This window comes from Gorilla gorilla, chromosome 1 (genome assembly GCF_029281585.2).
Source record: "Gorilla gorilla gorilla isolate KB3781 chromosome 1, NHGRI_mGorGor1-v2.1_pri, whole genome shotgun sequence".
NCBI lineage: Eukaryota > Metazoa > Chordata > Mammalia > Primates > Hominidae > Gorilla > Gorilla gorilla.
Window position 1 is genome coordinate 147783201 of NC_073224.2, and position 16795 is coordinate 147799995.

General features: G+C 36.7%; 1 protein-coding gene across 2 annotated transcripts in view; it reads right to left on the bottom strand.

Moving 5' to 3' along the window:
• Nucleotides 1–16795, bottom strand: part of BTBD8 (BTB domain containing 8) — a 106134-nt gene that overhangs the window by 5350 nt on the left and 83989 nt on the right. For both annotated transcript variants that reach the window (XM_031002878.3, XM_055352179.2), the window contains 7 exons: nt 12239–12421; nt 11379–11516; nt 10388–10517; nt 7918–7979; nt 1832–2549; nt 1480–1567; nt 927–1066 (listed from right to left, as the gene is read on the bottom strand). In XM_031002878.3, coding sequence (XP_030858738.3) covers nt 927–1066; nt 1480–1567; nt 1832–2549; nt 7918–7979; nt 10388–10517; nt 11379–11516; nt 12239–12421 — 1459 coding nt within the window. The remainder of the gene's footprint in view (nt 1–926; nt 1067–1479; nt 1568–1831; nt 2550–7917; nt 7980–10387; nt 10518–11378; nt 11517–12238; nt 12422–16795) is intronic.

Below are 16795 nucleotides of genomic sequence, written 5' to 3' on the forward strand. Positions count from 1 at the left end.
TCTTTTCGTTTTCAGAACACTGAAAAACAATGGACTCACACAGATTCTGGAAGGGAAATTCTTCCTCCTTATGTATTATAGTTGTTTAGACTGCACTATTATTATCATTATCAATTTTTTTTTTTTTTTTTTGAGATAGAGTCTCGCTCTGTCGCCCAGCCTGGAGTATAGAGGCAAGATCTCGGCTGACTGCAACCTCCGCCTCCCAGGTTCAAGCAATTCTCCTGTCTCAGCCTCCCAAGTAGCTGGGACAACAAGCACACACCACCGCACCTGGCTAATTTTTGTGTTTTTAGTAGAGATGGGGTTTCACCATATTGGTCAGGCTGGTCTTGAACTCCTGACCTCAGGTGATCCACCCGCCTTGGCCTCCCAAAGTGCTTGGATTACAGGCGTGAGCCACCACGCCTAGCCTGCACTATTACTTTTTATAGAGCTCTTTAGTGCCAGTTTTACAAATGAAATTCCTATAATTATCAATGGAACTTTCAAGAAACATGGGCATAATATTTAAAAGGACCAGAAATGCAGATAAATTAGTGACTCCCTTAATTATTTCTCTCACAAAAGACAATGAAAACCAAACAGAGGCCAGGTGTGTTGACTCATGCCTGTAATCCCAGCACTTTGGGAGGCAGAGGAAGGAGGATTGCAGTGTGATCACGCCACTGTACTCCAGCCTGGGTGACAGAGCAAGACCCTGTCTCAACAATAACAACAACAAAACAACAAAAACCAAACCTACATCCCAAAACACCTGTCTGAAAAGTAAAAGTTTACAATCTCATCTCTATGGTGTGAAACAAACATAAAATGAGTAAAACCGTATTTTGCTTATTTGCTACTGAAGTTGCAAATCAGAGTTTGGCTTATCCAGTTTACACAAGGAAATAATTTCAAGATATCCAGTACTATTTCAGCTTTACCTTGAGTTTTAGTAAGATTAGATGGGGTACTCTTTGTCCTCTGCTGAGCTGCAGTACATCCATTGCTAGTTCCTCTTTTCTTCAAAATTGCCTGTGGTACTGGCTCACTACATCCTTTGCCACTGACTTTCTTTAGTACACTAAAAAAAATTATTTGCATTCAGTATTACACTGAGATTCCAAAACATGAACTTTTTAAAAGACCAATACCTGAAACAGTTTTTTTCAAGAAATAAAAAATACATCTCTCCTGAAAATAGAAAAATCATATGCTCATAAGTCTTTTTAAGTTTATAAAACTGTAGATCAAGTATAATAAAGCAAGGTATAATCATATGCCATAGTACACATTAATATATTCTTTTAAATATTGTGCCTCAATCATTTTGCATATACTAATTTCTTTTAATAAATAAAAAACTGTGTTAAAATATTATGTAAATACATTAACAAAAAATAAAAGATATTTTAAAAATATTTAGCTAGCAGTTAGTATATAATTAACTTTGAGAGAAAGCTAACAGATAGGTTAAAACACTGAATGAAGACCTACCTGTTATTTACATTAGTGTCTTGTTCATGAATACTTTTTTTATTGGAAGTTCCATTGGTAACTCTTGAAACAGGTCGAGATTTTATGGCTATAAATTAAGAAAAAGTGAGTCATAAGAGAGAATACATTAAATATGTAACAAACGTGTAAGTTTACTGGTTAGACACTATAAACAAAATGAAATATTAAAGTGGGAAGGACTACCATTTTCTCTGTTAGCATAAGTACATATACATAAGTATTCTGTTGGCATCTGAAACTAAATAAAAGCCCAAATACAGGTTTAGGTTTTTGTTTTTTGAAGGAACTTTAACTGTCAGGAGATATTAAAAATTACAGTGCTAAAACCCACCTACAGTGGAATTTTTGACACTATCTACACTGTTTTTCATCATCTGTCCTGGAGAATCACAAAAGGATAGTTTATGTCCAGAAGGCTTTTCTTCTCCTGTTGATCCATTTTCTTTCGGTTCATCCAGACATTCAGTGGAAATTGAGAATTCCATACTTGAATCTGTGGATCTGCTGGAGGGTCCTGCGATGCTGAGGCATGGCGAATCCTTCCCTGTAGCTTTCTTCAAAGGCTTTGCTTTGGCTTGCACATTTAAGTTTCCTGTGAGTACCTTGGGTCTGGCACCTGTAATTTGCCCTTCCTGATTTCTCACTCCTTTTCCATTTAGTAAATTCTTCTGTCCAGTTGCTGCTGCTGCTGCTGTTGCTGATCTTTCTACAACTTGTCTAGGTGACATGTTTTCCAACCGTGCCTTATCACCATTTTCTGTTTTGGATTTTGTTACAGTTTTGGGCTTTCCAGAAACATTTTTTACCCCAGTTTTTAGTTCTTTTGTAATCTTAGATGCTATTTTTGTACCATCTTTTTCCTTTACATCATCTTGCTTCAGAGTTTTATTTATACTATTTCTATTGGTACTTGACGAATGTCCAGATGCTCCTAATCCATCAGATTTCATCTTTTTATTAGCAGAGAGATAACTCCAACACTCTTTCTTGTTATTTCCCCTCCAAGATTTGATTTTTATATCACCAGAGTCAGAAACTTGTTTCCTTTGCTATAAAGAAGAAAAAAAATACTTTGTAATTTGACTGAAATCTTTAACATATAATATTTTATGTTTCCAAAAGCCAGTCTTTCAAAGAAGAAAAAAAATAGAAAAGTTCATATTATGATTTAAGGTCAAAGCTTGAACTGTCTTTGATCATTTGGATCAAAACTTTGTCTTAGATTACCGTAATCAAATCTGAAATACAGCATAAGTGTTTATTTTAAAGGCATGCTATTCTATCTATTAAAGTAAATAAATAAATAAAAGGAAGGCTTTTTTAATGTATGAAGTTTTGGTAGAGATTAATGTCTATAAAGATTCAGGATGCCCTGAGGAATGACAATATCCATGATTTTTTAGAAGGCTTACTCCCATGTTTTATACTACATCTTTTGTATACATCATCCCACTTAATCCTCACAACAGTCCCATGAACTAGCTCCTGTGGCTGTTTCTATTTCTTAGACAAGAAATTGAGGATTAAAGTAGGTATGTGATTTACCCCAGGTCTCAGGCTGATGAGGGATGGAATCAGGACTTGAGCTCATGATTTAACCTCACACTGAAGTCATCTATATAGCATAATTTGAGGGACATTATAAAGATTTTCAATAAAAATTCTCTCTTCAACCTTATTCCAAGTGCCAGAAATTTTATCATTAAAGACTTAATCCTCTGTGGGAAGAATCCTTTACTTCTTGGAGTCCTTATTTAAAAAAAATTTTTTTTAAAAGCTCCTAGGAAGCACAGCACATCAATACACTACATCTGCAAAGCTTGGTTTTTGGACAAATAAGATACTAGTATAGCACTGGCTGGCTATAGGAAGCGAAGGAAAAGGGATCCTAAAAATAGTTGAAATAGGCTAAAAAGGGACAAATAAAATGGCACTGAAGATAAACGTACCTACTTCATCATTTTCCTTAGAACCAACCTTGATATGAAAGGGAACAAAGAAAATTTTTAAGTTGGTAGAAATTCTAGGATAATATTTTAAGATCATATTGTCATTCTTTTTTTTCTTTCTTTTTTCTTTTTTTTTTTGAGACAGAGTCTTGCTCTGTCACCCAGGCTGGAGTGCAGTGGCCCAATCTCGGCTCACTGCAACCTCTGCCTCCCGGGTTCAAGCAATCTCCTGCCTCAGCCTCCTGAGTAGCTGGGACTATAGGCACATGCCACCACACTTGGCTAATTTTTTTGTATTTTAGTAGAGATAGGGTTTCACCGTGTTGCCCAGGCTGATCTTGAACTCCTGAGCTCAGGCAATCCACCTGCCTAGGCCTCCCAAAGTGCTAGGATCACAGGCATGAGCCACCGTGCCCGGCCAATATTGTCATTCTTTTTTTTTTTTTTTTTTTGAGATGGAGTCTTGCTCTGTTGCCAGGCTGGAGTACAGTGGCACGATCTCAGCTCACTGCAACCTCCGCCTCCCAGGTTCAAGCAATTCCCCTGCCTCAGCCTCCTCAGTAGCTGGGACTACAGGCATGCGCCACCGTGCCCAGCTAATTTTTGTATTTTTAGTAGAGACGGGGTTTCACCATGTTGGCCAGGATGGTCTTGATCTCTTGACCTCGTGATCCACCCACCTCAGCCTCCTAAAGTGCTGGGATTACAGGTGTGAGCCACCGTGCCCGTCCTATTGTCATTCTTTATGTAAGTATGCAAATGGTTTTTTTTTTCCTTTGGAAGCTGTATGAGATTGTAGAGGTCTGAGGCAGAGCCTGTGCTCTCTTCATCTTTTGTATCCCTCGGCACCATGTCACATATTGGATAATCAAAAAACAAACAAACAAAAAACGTAATCAATGTTGTTAATGCTAGGCATATATTGCATATTTTGATATGCAGTTTAAGGTCTATTTTTAAATATGAAAAGCTTCCAATTACATTAAAAGTTGTCAAAGATAAAATAACATATATGAATGTGGGTGCACACAAAAAAATACACAATAAATAACTTGGTTAAATTTAGAAAAAAGGAAAGCATGGTGATAAAACAACCACTAGATTCTTGTCCTAGTTTTGCTTCTAACCAGCCTGGGACATTTCAGAAATTATTAACAGCTTTGGGTCTCAGCTTATGCCTGTCCACAGCATAGAGACTGGTCCTATCCACGGCAGTCTTCTAGGATTCTAACATTTAAAACGTTCAGATAGGCTTGGTCCTCATTTTTTGTTTTCTTGCTCAAATCTTAGCTCAAAAAAAACACATTTCTCTATTTTTAATACCTAAAACCAGGCTGACTTCTGCTTTTAGAACTCCTTCCCACCCTTAACACTGAATCTACTTAATTTATTCTATCCTTGAATTTATGCATCTTGAAGTATTACGCTATGGGTGAAATCTATATAGTATATGGTATAGCTGTATGCCTTGAAAAATTTCACAATAGGCCAGGTGCGGATTGCTTGAGCCCAGGAGTTTGAGACCAGCCTAGGCAACATGGCAAAACCCCGCCTCTACAAAAAAAAATACAAACATTAGCCAGGCATGGTAGCTTGGGCCTATGCCTGCTGAATAGGAAGCAGAGGTGGAAGGATCCCTTGAGCCCAGAAGGTCAAGGCTGCAGTGAGTTGTGATTGTGTCACTCCACTCCAGCCTGGGTGACAGAGTGAGACCCTGTCTCAAAAAATAGGAAAAATTAAACAAAATCATAAGAGGACAGAAGAGTATAATGAATCCTCACGTACCTAATAGCCAGCTCTAAAAATTATTAATTCATTATTAATTCCAATTTTATTTCATACACACCTACCCCCATTTTATTTTGAAGCAAATCCCAGGTATCATATATTTTATCCTTAAGTATTTTGGTACTAAGCATTCTTCTTAAATCGCTCTATGAAGGAAAAATGAAGCAGGCAACAACAACAACCACCACAACAAAACAAACAAACAAAAAACCTCTTTCCCTGTCTTATCTGATTAACTTTCTCCCACCTCCTAGATAGCTCATCCCTGTTTGGAAAACACATTTATTTGCTCCACATTTATTGAGCACTTACTACATACCAGATAATTGCACATAAATTATTTCACCTAATTTTCACAATAATCCTGCTAGGTTTTATTACTCCATTTTATAAATAAGCAAACTAAGACCCACAGATGACACATAATAAATGTAAAGCCAAAATTTGAACTCTTTTGATTTTGTGTCCAGCATCCATTTCAGCACATCACTGTCTTTCTGGGGGAAACTTCCTTCCTTCCCATTGTTCTTAACAGAAAAAAGACTTAGACAACCACAAAGTCAGGAGGATGAGGAAAAATAATGAAACTTTGTTCTATTCTGCAGTAAGGCAAGGAAGGGGGAAAAGCCTGGTGAGTAGCAGGGGATAGGAAGGCAAGTAGGCTAATTCCTGGGGGCCTTTAAAAAACACGGGGATAACAGGGAACACAGAAAAAAATGTCCTAGTGCACCATTTCCTAGAGTATGTTCTGTGGAATCGTATAATATGCTTTAAAAGGGTTGACGGGACCCTAGTCGTATTCCATAGCTATAACATTGGGGAAAATTTTGGATGCAACAATTCAAAAGTATTCTTTAGCATTTCTCAGCACTTTCAAGGTATAATATGCATCGTCGGTCTATAAAGAGTTGCTATGGGGCTGGGCGCGGTGGCTCACGCCTGTAATCCCAGCATTTTGGGAGGCCGAGGCAGGCAGATCACCTGAGGTTGGGAGTTCGAGACCAGCCTGAACAACATGGAGAAACCCCATCTCTACTAAAAATACAAAATTATGCAGGCGTGGTGGCACATTCCTGTAATCCCAGCCATTCGGGAGGCTGAGGGAGGAGAACTGCTTGAACCTGGGAGGCGGAGGTTGTGGTGAGCCGAGATCGTGCCATTGCACTCCAGCCTGGGCAACAAGAGCAAAACTCCGTCTCAAAAAAAAAAAAAGAGGAGCTATGGTGTGTAGCTACTCTCCAACTTATAGTTGATGCTAGATGGAGCTCGTATCTTGTGAAACCCACTTTGGAAACAATCCTAAGAGGTTAATTGGCAAAAACTCCAGTCTCCCAGTTTCTCACTCAAGACATTTGGAGCTTGACCTCTTCCTCAAGCCATGACAACTCTCAGTTGTGGCTTGGAGCTGCATTAGTTCCTATCAACTAGCTGATGAGGAAGAAAAAAGGATTTCCTATTCCACTCTGCTAGGGCAATACGTTCATTGCATTCCAAACTGGAACTCTCAATGTATGTCTATCATTGTACCACACAGAGGTTAGAATAATTTTGTACTTTGAATATATTATTGGTTAAGTGAACATCTGTAAGTCAGCTAGGAACCCTAACCATAATTAATAACATTTTTGGGAAGACAAATTTATTTCAGGTTATAAGAAAAACACCAAATAACCTTGTGGGTGGTCAAAAACAAACAAACAACACACAAAACATGAAATCTACCATCTTAACCATTTAATACACTTAAGTACTCTAATACACTTCAGTAACAGTGTAGTAATGTTAGCTGCATGCACTTCGTTGCACAACAGATAACTTTTCATCTTGCAAAATGGAAACTCTGTACTCATTGAACAACTCCCCCTTTCTCCCTCCCTCTAGTTTTCAGCAACCACAATACTACCTTCTAAGAATTCAACTACTTTAGATACCTCATAAAAGTATACCAAGTAACTTTTAAAGTAAAACAGAGTTGTACTCTTAGTACTAATTGCTTTTTTCAAAAACACCAAAAATACATTATGTGAATTAAAATCTTTTTTTTTTTTTGAGATGGAGTTTCGCTCTTGTCACCCAGGCTGGAGTGCAATGGTGCAATCTCATCACACTGCAACCTCTGCCTCCCGGGTTCAAGCAATTCTCCTCCCTCAGCCTCCCGAGTAGCTGGGATTACAGGTGTGCACCACCATGCCTGGCTAATTTTTGTGTATTTAGTAAAGATGGGGTTTCACCATGTTGGCCTGGCTGCTCTCGAACTCCTGACCTCAGGTGATCCATCCGCCTCGGCCTCCCAAAGTGCTGGGATTACAGGCGTGAGCCACCATGCCCAGCCTAAAATCTTCTTTTTTAAGAAGTAGGCTAATTAGAAAAATAGACATTGAATTAGGTCTAGAGTTCTAAACAACTTCTAATAGACTGAAATAGCTCTAATACGTTAGCTGCCAAAAAGGTTTTCAAGGAAATGAAAAAGGTAGATACTTCCAGTGCCAACTGGATATAAAAAATTCACTTTAAAACATTTATTAAATGTTCACTTGATTTAGAAAAAGAAAAATTTTCCATTAAGAAATAGCTTCAATTAATGAATAGATTTTTAAAACTTTTTTTGAAATATAAAATAATAAGCTTTAAATAATTTGCTATCTTTTTCATTTGTACCTATAAAATTTAGAAAGTTTACCTGCGAGCTACTGAATATAGGCTTTTTGCCAAGTCTTCGATCATCACCTTTGTCAAATGCAGCTGTAGAAAGAAACAGCAATTTGTTTTTATAGGGAACATTATTATTACCTTAGAAGTAAAGGAAAAATAGTATGTCAGTAGAAAAAAGGTTATATTTTGATGGAAACAACTTAATAAACCTGAAACCAATCTAGTATACAAAACAACTCTCTATTATATTTTAGAATTTTTTTAAAAGAACCTCATTTTCTATCTTATTCTCTGGCCCCTAGGTTTTATGTTATTAAAATTAATAAATAAGAACTGTACAGTCTCACAGAGAAGATTCATACATTTAGAAAAACATGAGAATTTTCTCAAACTGACATTTTAGATAATTGGTTTCATTTAGTTTTCCAAATTACAAAAAATTACAGATTATAGCAAATGTAACATTCTACAAGCTATTAAATATGAGAAAATGTTTATACTAAATGTAAAAATACTCTTGAAATTAAAAATATTTTCTGGTTTTGCAGACATATAATGAGGAAAGAGGAAAGAGAAAATAAAAAAATAAGGTTCTACTGAAAATAAAACAAGAAACAATCTTCAAAATATTCTTTTTATAATTAAATAAAAATTCATTTTATAAGTTAGGTTTATATGGGAATTTATTGCAGAACTCATGTCTATGCTCTTCAAATAAGAATTTGAATGTCAGGAAAATATGTAGGCTGGAATAATTATATGAGAGCTACAAATATAGTTTAGCAAATGTATTTCTTTTGAAGGTTACTGGGCTTTAAGATATATTTTGAAGAAATATATACAATCTCTGAAAATTATTTGATTTTTATTAAATCAGCTAATAAAAAATACATTAAATTATCTGTAACTACCATGCATCTTCCATGATCTCTATTCTATAGGATATGTGCTATAAGACAAAGCAGGATCCTGAAAATGGCACTATAGGACTGATTTGCAGTAAGCAAATGACTCTGCACAATAATACACAGGAAGAAATTAAAGCAAAAAATTTCTCCCAAAGGTCAGTAACTCAACTATGACATACAAAATGTAGTAACAGACAACCCAGAACCATTCCTTTATCTGGGTTTCCCAATGAAGTAATTATGCATAAGTCAGAACTCATTATAATTCAACTTATTTAAGATTAAAACATTATTATTACACTGATACAATGTAACAGAATGAAAAGTCCTTTTTGACAATTCAAAAAGGATTGTTGGATTAGCTGGATAGTTGGATTACCAATAACATTTTATTTAAATATGGGTATTTACATGTATTTTTAATTAGCACTTTGAAGAATTAAAGAACACAGAAGCTCAACTTAACTATGAAATCCTCTAAAATAGAGAAAACCAAAGTTTGCTACTAATTGGAAGAGAGCTGAAGACACCTACTGAAGGAATGCTGATCTTATCTTGTTACTTTACATTACATAAATTTTGTAAAAATAAACCATCATTTAAAAATCAGCACAGAAATAGTCACAAGGAAAAAAATGTCCAATTTCTAAGAGCTTCTTCTCATAATTTTTGTTTAAAATACTGGAATTTCTTTGAAAAGTGCTCTTCATATCACATCTAGCTGCACTATCATGTAATGCTTATAATGTAAAAGCAGATCCTATTCTGATGATACCACTAAAAAATTTAAATATTTATGCATTCTCAAAATATATTTTAACAGACATGGCTTCCATGTTTACAGTACTAAAATGTTTGCTTCATAAAATTTAGTCTCTTAAAATGTTTTAAAAAGTATACACACTGAATATGCCAATATTTTATCTAAGGCACCTGCTTTAACCCGAAAATAGTCATGAAGCCATTTTCAGTTCCACACCCTCAAATTTTTATTTTGATATTTTTTTTAAACACATGTTCTGAGCAATATACATCTTTTGTTTAATGCTAATGTTTCAGATGATACCTATTAAATGTCACAGACCACTGTGCAGCTCCTGAGGGACAGTCCGCAATAGCACACTCCACATCACTGAACCAATCAGTTGTGAAATAAAGCCGTCTATTCCAGGCAAAACCACAAGAAAGGGTGTCTTATGAAAAAGATGGAAAAGCTTTATGACAAAACATATTTAAAAAGGAGGAAAAAGTATGTTCGATACTCTGTTCTATGTGGGTTACATTTTCTTACACTTTTAATCTCTTCACAAGAATGCTTGTAAGCAAATTTGCCTAGAACATTGTTGCTAATGTATAGTAAGATTAGAAACATATATATATATAAAGGAAATGAGTTTCATTTTCTAAGAACAGCTAAAAAGCATGATTTATTAAAACTGCCTAAACATATGAGCACCAGTTTCAGTTAGCATCCTATTATCCAACAGAAGCACACAAATGTTAACCTTTTCACTTATCAGAATGCCCTCAAAATATCTGCTGTCACAATGATCATTACATAAGAATTGAAATATCTCAAGGCTAACGTACCTGCTTGGATTTTCTGTTGATCATCTGTGCTCATCAGCTTCCAGCTTTCTGTGTGACGAACAGCATAGAAAGACTGAACCAGGAAGATCCACAGCTTATCACGCAGAGCCTGGATCTTGCACGTAAAACCCTGTGTTCAAGCAACAAATCAGCAGCTGGTGAGAGCCACATTGTCATAGCAACCAGTCATTATTCCTTTCAGAATCTACTTACTCCTAAGCTAGATCAATGATGTCACCATTTAGATTTTTAAGATCGTTGGGTACATGTTATTTATGAAGACTTATTAATAACAAAATTTTATAAATGAACACAAAGCTAAAAAATCTCATCTTTTCAACCAAATGTTATTTTAAAACACCAATGCCCTTGATATGAACACCTTCCACAGCCTTTTCATATCAACTATGACATTACAAGGTCAAATGCTCTATGGAATAGTAATAAATATGATACATTTTAAAAACCATTCTTGTCGAACAAATACAGAATGCCAATAATTTGTAATTACCTAATTAATGGCCACTGATTAATTGTATTTAAAAATAAATATTTTAATTTTGCTTCCCAGCCTAATTTTAAAATATGATTTTTTGAAGAGAAAAATTAAGATTATAAAAATAAAAGACACTGATGATTAAAAACTCTAAAATATACATTTTATATCTAGAAAATTTACTGTAGGACCAGGGAGAAATACCAGAGTTATGCTGTGCCAAATAATGTTGCTAAATATCACACTAAATTTAAAATTACCCAGCCAAACTGCCAATTTCTAAACTTTTATAAAAAGTCCATTTGGAAACAAATGGAATTTTTAAAATTTAGTATTATAAAAAATTCCAAACATATACAAAAGTAGAGACCTTAATCCACCCCTAGGTATCCACTGCCTAGCTTCAATGACCCTGCAACATTTAAAATGCACATACATCTAAAAATCTTAGTTCAAATATTGCATTATTTTAATAAATTTCATTACATTCAGTACCATTTCTTTTGTACTGTCAGAGTTCAGCAGTGTGTCCAGAGCCATAAGAAGAGAGCAGCTATTTTCAGTGGTGATATTTTCTTCAATTGCTTTTAAAATTGTGTCCAACAGATCAGCTGTGCTGCTCATTGCTTGTGACTATAAAACACAGAAATTAATATTTAAGAGGAATACATATAAAATGCACAAGAAATGTGAAAGTCTGGCGTAACAGATCATTATAACTAGCTGTATGAAGTCAACCAGAAATCGTATTTATTTTTTCCCTTTCTTTTGTTAAAAAATTCGCATATATGCATATGCACGCAGTTTTTGTTTTTATTTTTATTTATTTATTTTTATTATACTTTAAGTTCTAGGGTGCATATGCACAACGTGCAGGTTTGTTACATATGTATACATGTGCCATGATGGACACACAGTTTTTAAAAGCCAACACAGCCCTAAATACAGAACCTAGAAATAAACAATACGAGTTATTCAGTGAATAATTTTAGAGAAAGTAGCTTCCCAATAAGACAGAGAATTCTGCATGGATCATAATTGTATTACTGGCCAAAACAGTATCTTTATGACTTTGGTTTCTAAAATGTGGCTTGCTGAGGGAGGGCTAGAGTTGGCCAGAATTACACTGTGCCTTGCCAGGGCACTCAAACCTGTCCCTCTCGCCTTTCTCATCTTGTGAGCCAAATATCCTGTCCATCACTGCCTTAAATCCTATGTAAACATGCCATCTGCTATGGAGTTTATTTAAATCACATTAATTTAATCAAAAGCAACCTGCATTTAAAAGCTCTTACATAACTGAAATCAGAACACAAAGATGGAACTAAATATAGGATATAATTTAGGCATAGTACCTGTAAAAGAAGAGCAAAATTTTCACTCTGAATAATCTTGGAGAAGTTGTCTACAATAAATGCAATACATTTTTCTTGAAGCTGAGACGCCATGGTCAGTGCTGCTTCCGTCCACTTCACTCTGGGTAAACTGATGATTAGCCTGTCACTTTCCATCAGAAGAAAAGCAGCATTCTTATCATTCTTAGATTTAAAAAAAAATTGGAAAAAGTTAGATGCCATTACGGTTAATAAAATAACTCTCTAAGCAAATCAAATACTTTTGTTGTCATGGGATGTTTCCTGCAAAAACAAAATTCCAGGTAGCTAATGTCTTTGTTATTAGTTTTACATATAATGTTTATTCATTAATTCGGAATTATTCAAAAGGGTAAAGTTTGAGCTAGGAAGAAACCACCTTTAAAAGGTAGCTAAAACAGGTGGGGTATGGTGGCTCATTCCTATAATCCCAGTACTTTGGGAGGCTGAGGTGGGTGGATCACTTGAGGTTAGGAGTTCAAGCTCAGCCTGGCCAACATGGTGAAAACCCACCTCTACTAAAAATACAAAAATTAGTCAGGCATGGTGGTGCATGCCTGTAATCCCAGCTACTCGGGAGGCTGAGGGAGGAGAGTTGCTTGAACCCAGGAGGCGGAGGTTGCAGTGAGCCGAGATCGCACCACTGCACTCCGGCCTGGGTGACACAGCAAGACTCCATCTCAAAAAAAAAAGAAAGAAAAGAAAAGTAGCTAAAATAAACCTGATAGCAAAGTGATAATAACTAGAAAGAAAAATTTGAGTTCCCTAAGATTATCACTACTAAATTAATTTTTGTGCTTATAGATATCATTCATAACTGCATGGCTACACCAGCATAGCACTAATTCTTTTCTGACTACAAAATACGTTTCTTTATGCAAATTTGGAAAGACTAAAAATTACTTATAATCCCCAGGGATTTTCCTCCTCTTCTCTAATTAGGTTAAGACTCTACTGTTTATATTTTATTCATTTCATGATTCATTACTATGGAAAAAAACATTCACAAATATTGATCTCTATGGAAAATGGAATGACAATGCGCAAATACCATGTACTCCAAGGAAAAGGAAAAAAGGCAACTTATATATTACTGTCTCTTATTCATGTTTGATTTCTAGTTCTTAAAACAATGCTTAGTAAATAACTATTTATTAATTAGTTACTTGATAGACTGGTAAATTGAAAAACATGGCCACAAATTCCATCCATGAAGAGGTGGAATCTATCTCCTCAGTCTTGAATCTAGACTACTAGCCTTCTCACTTGCCTTAACCAACAGTGGTGATGTGCAAGTTCTAGAGCCTAGGCCTCAAGAAGCCTTGCAGCTTCAGTCTACCTTCTGAGAATCCTGGGACCACCAGACCAAAAGAGGCCTGATAGGGAAGACCACTTAGTGCAGGAGGACCAGCCCCCCAGCTCAGCCCCCAGCTGAATGCAGCCGCCACAGGCAAGACCAGCAGAAGAATCACCCAGTGAACTCACAGAATTGTGGAGTTGTTTTAAGCTGCCAAGTTTGGGTGTGGTTTGTTACACAGCAATAGATCATTGATAAATCTGGAAATGACTGAAATACCTAACATGGACAGCATGATGTGGACTCTGCACAGCCTCTGTTTTTTTTTTTAGGTCCAGAAGCACTACATCTTCCCTGATACCATATATCTACATCAGATTTCTTTTATACACACTATAAGAAAATCTGTTGCTTTTTGTTAGAGCATTTAATTCATTTGTAATTAATCAAACATGAACATTACTATTTAATGTCTGTCTCCCTCACTGGGCTGTATGTTCAATGAGTGTAAAACTACCTCTGTTTTAGCTCACCAATGTATCCTCAGGGCCTAGTATAAAACTGGGTCATAGTAGACACTAAAATTTATTTGCTGATCTTTTAATATGATTGGTGACAGAGTCTATCAGTCAGTCTCTAAGATAACAAGTTTAATCTTCCAACTTCAAAACTAAAAATTTTAACCATTTACTAATAATTCTTTTTTTTTTTCTTTGACACAAGTCTTGCTCTGTCACCCAGGCTGGAATGTAGTGGCTTGAACATGGCTCACTGCAGCCTCAAACTCCTGAGATCAAGTGATTCTCCTGCTTCAGCCTTTCAAGTAGCTGAAACCGCAGGTGCATGCCACCACACCCAGCTAATTTTTTTTTTAAAAAGTATTGGCCAGGTGAGGTGGCTCACACCTGTAATCCCAGCACTTTGGGAGGCTGAGGTGGGCAGATCACAAGGTCAGGAGATTGAGACCATCCTGGTCAACACGGTGAAACTACAAAAATATAAAAAATTAGCTGGGCGTGGTGGCGGGCACCTGTAGTCCCAGCTACTTGGGAAGCTGAGGTAGAAGGATGGCGTGAACCCGGGAGGCAGAGCTTGCAGTGAGCCAAGATCGCACCACTGTACTCCAGCCTGGGCGACAGAGCAAGACCCCGCCATCTGAAACAGGGTCTTGCTCTGTCGCCCAGGCAGGAGTGCAGCGGTGCAATCTCGGCTCGCCGTAACGGGGTCTCCCTCTGTCGCCCAGGCTGGGATGCAGTGGTGCAATCTCGGCTCACTGTAACCTCCACCTCCCCAGTTCAAGCAATTTTTGTGCCTCAGTCATGCAAATAGCTGGTATTACAGGTGCACGCCACCATGCCCAGCTAATTTTTTGTATTTTTAGTAGAGATGGGGTTTCACCATGTTGGTCAGGTTGGTCTGAAACTCCTGGCTTCAAGTGATCCACCCGCCTTGGCCTCCCAAAATGCTGGGATTACAGGTGTGAGCTACCATGCCCAGCTCTAAAAAATTTTGTAGGGATGGAGTCTTGCCATGTTATCCAGGTTGGTCTTGAACTCTTGGCTTCAACTGATCCTCCCACCTCGGCCTCCCAAAGTGCTAGGATTACAAGTGTGAGCCACTGCATCCAGCCAATAATCCTTTAAAAATGTATTATATTCTCCCACTGCTTTGAGTAAAATTTTAAAAAGTCATACTTTGCTATAATTCGTCTCATTTTTAGGACCATTGTCGTTTCCTCTTCCAGTGACTTCCTGAGTAACTGTACAATTACTAAGAGTTTTAGACAATAAGCTCAATTTGTTCTACTGCAGGCACTGCTCTGGTAGGGAAGCCAAATGTAAGGTATTTAAATAAATTTGGCAGGTATCTACAAAGTGCTTACTATATACATAATGTGATGTGCTCTGACAGTAGCAATTTTTAAAAAACCACAGATATAGAGTATAATTGTCATAATTTAGCTTGGAAAACTACAATATGGACATAGTTAAATAACATGGATGATACATGATCTTATTCCATACTCATCTGAATATATGATAAACATTAAATGTTAGAGTACCTCGAGATTCAAAGAAAAAAAAGTAATACTCTCAGACCAAACACTTAAATTTTAATTCAACAGTTAACACAATGACAGTTTAAAAATTTCAAATGTAGGGCAATCTGCTCGGGTCCCCTTCCACACTGTGGAAGCTTTGTCCTTTCGCTCTTCACAATAAACAATAAACCTTGCTATTGCTCAAAAAAAAAAAAATTTCAAATGTATAAAGGACATTCTAGGAAAAGTCTTCCTCTCCTTCCTGTCCCCAAACCATCCATTTTACAACCAATATTATTTTTTCCCTTATCTTTCCAGTTATTTCATGCACATACAAACAAAACATATATGTAATTTTCTTATTTTATACAAATGAAGGCATTAATATGCACAGTACTCTGTATCTTGCCTTTTTTTTTTTTTTTTTTTTTTGAGACGGAGTCTCTCTCTGTTGCCCAGGCTGGAGTGCAGTGGCGTGAGGCGTGATCTCGGCTCACTGCAAGCTCCACCTCCCGGGTTCACGCCATTCTCCTGCCTCAGCCTCCCAAGTAGCTGGGATTACAGGTGCCTGACACCACACCCGGATAATTTTTTGTATTTTTTAGTAGAGACGGGGTTTCACCGTGTTAGCCAGGATGGTCTCGATCTCCTGACCTCGTGATCTGCCTGACTTGGCCTCCCAAAGTGCTGGGATTACAGGCATGAGCCACCGCGCCTGGCCCTGTATCTTGCCTTTTACACTTAGCACACATCTTGAATATTTTTCTTACCAGCGTATATGTATATATATATATATATATTTGTTTTAATAGCCATGTCATAGTCCATAATATAGATATATCACAAGTCATTTAACCAGTCCTCTACTTAAAGACATTTACATTGTTTCCAGTTTTGCTATGATGTTGTAATGACTTACCTTGTATATAACATTATTTCACAAATATGTGAAAATATCTACAAGATACATTTCTAGAAGTAGAATTGCTGGGTCAATACTACTTCTCTTAACCTGGGTTCTGCCTAAAAACTGAGCCTGAGAAACAGGCTTATATGCAGTTTATTTGTGAAGTGATCCTGGGGGGTCTGAGGTGCTCACGGAAGAGTGCAATAGGGAAGAAAGGAAGGAAAGCCAATTCAAGGGTGTATTTTCTAGCTCTCTGCTATTCAAAGTGGCATCAGCTAGCCAGAGCCTGTTAGA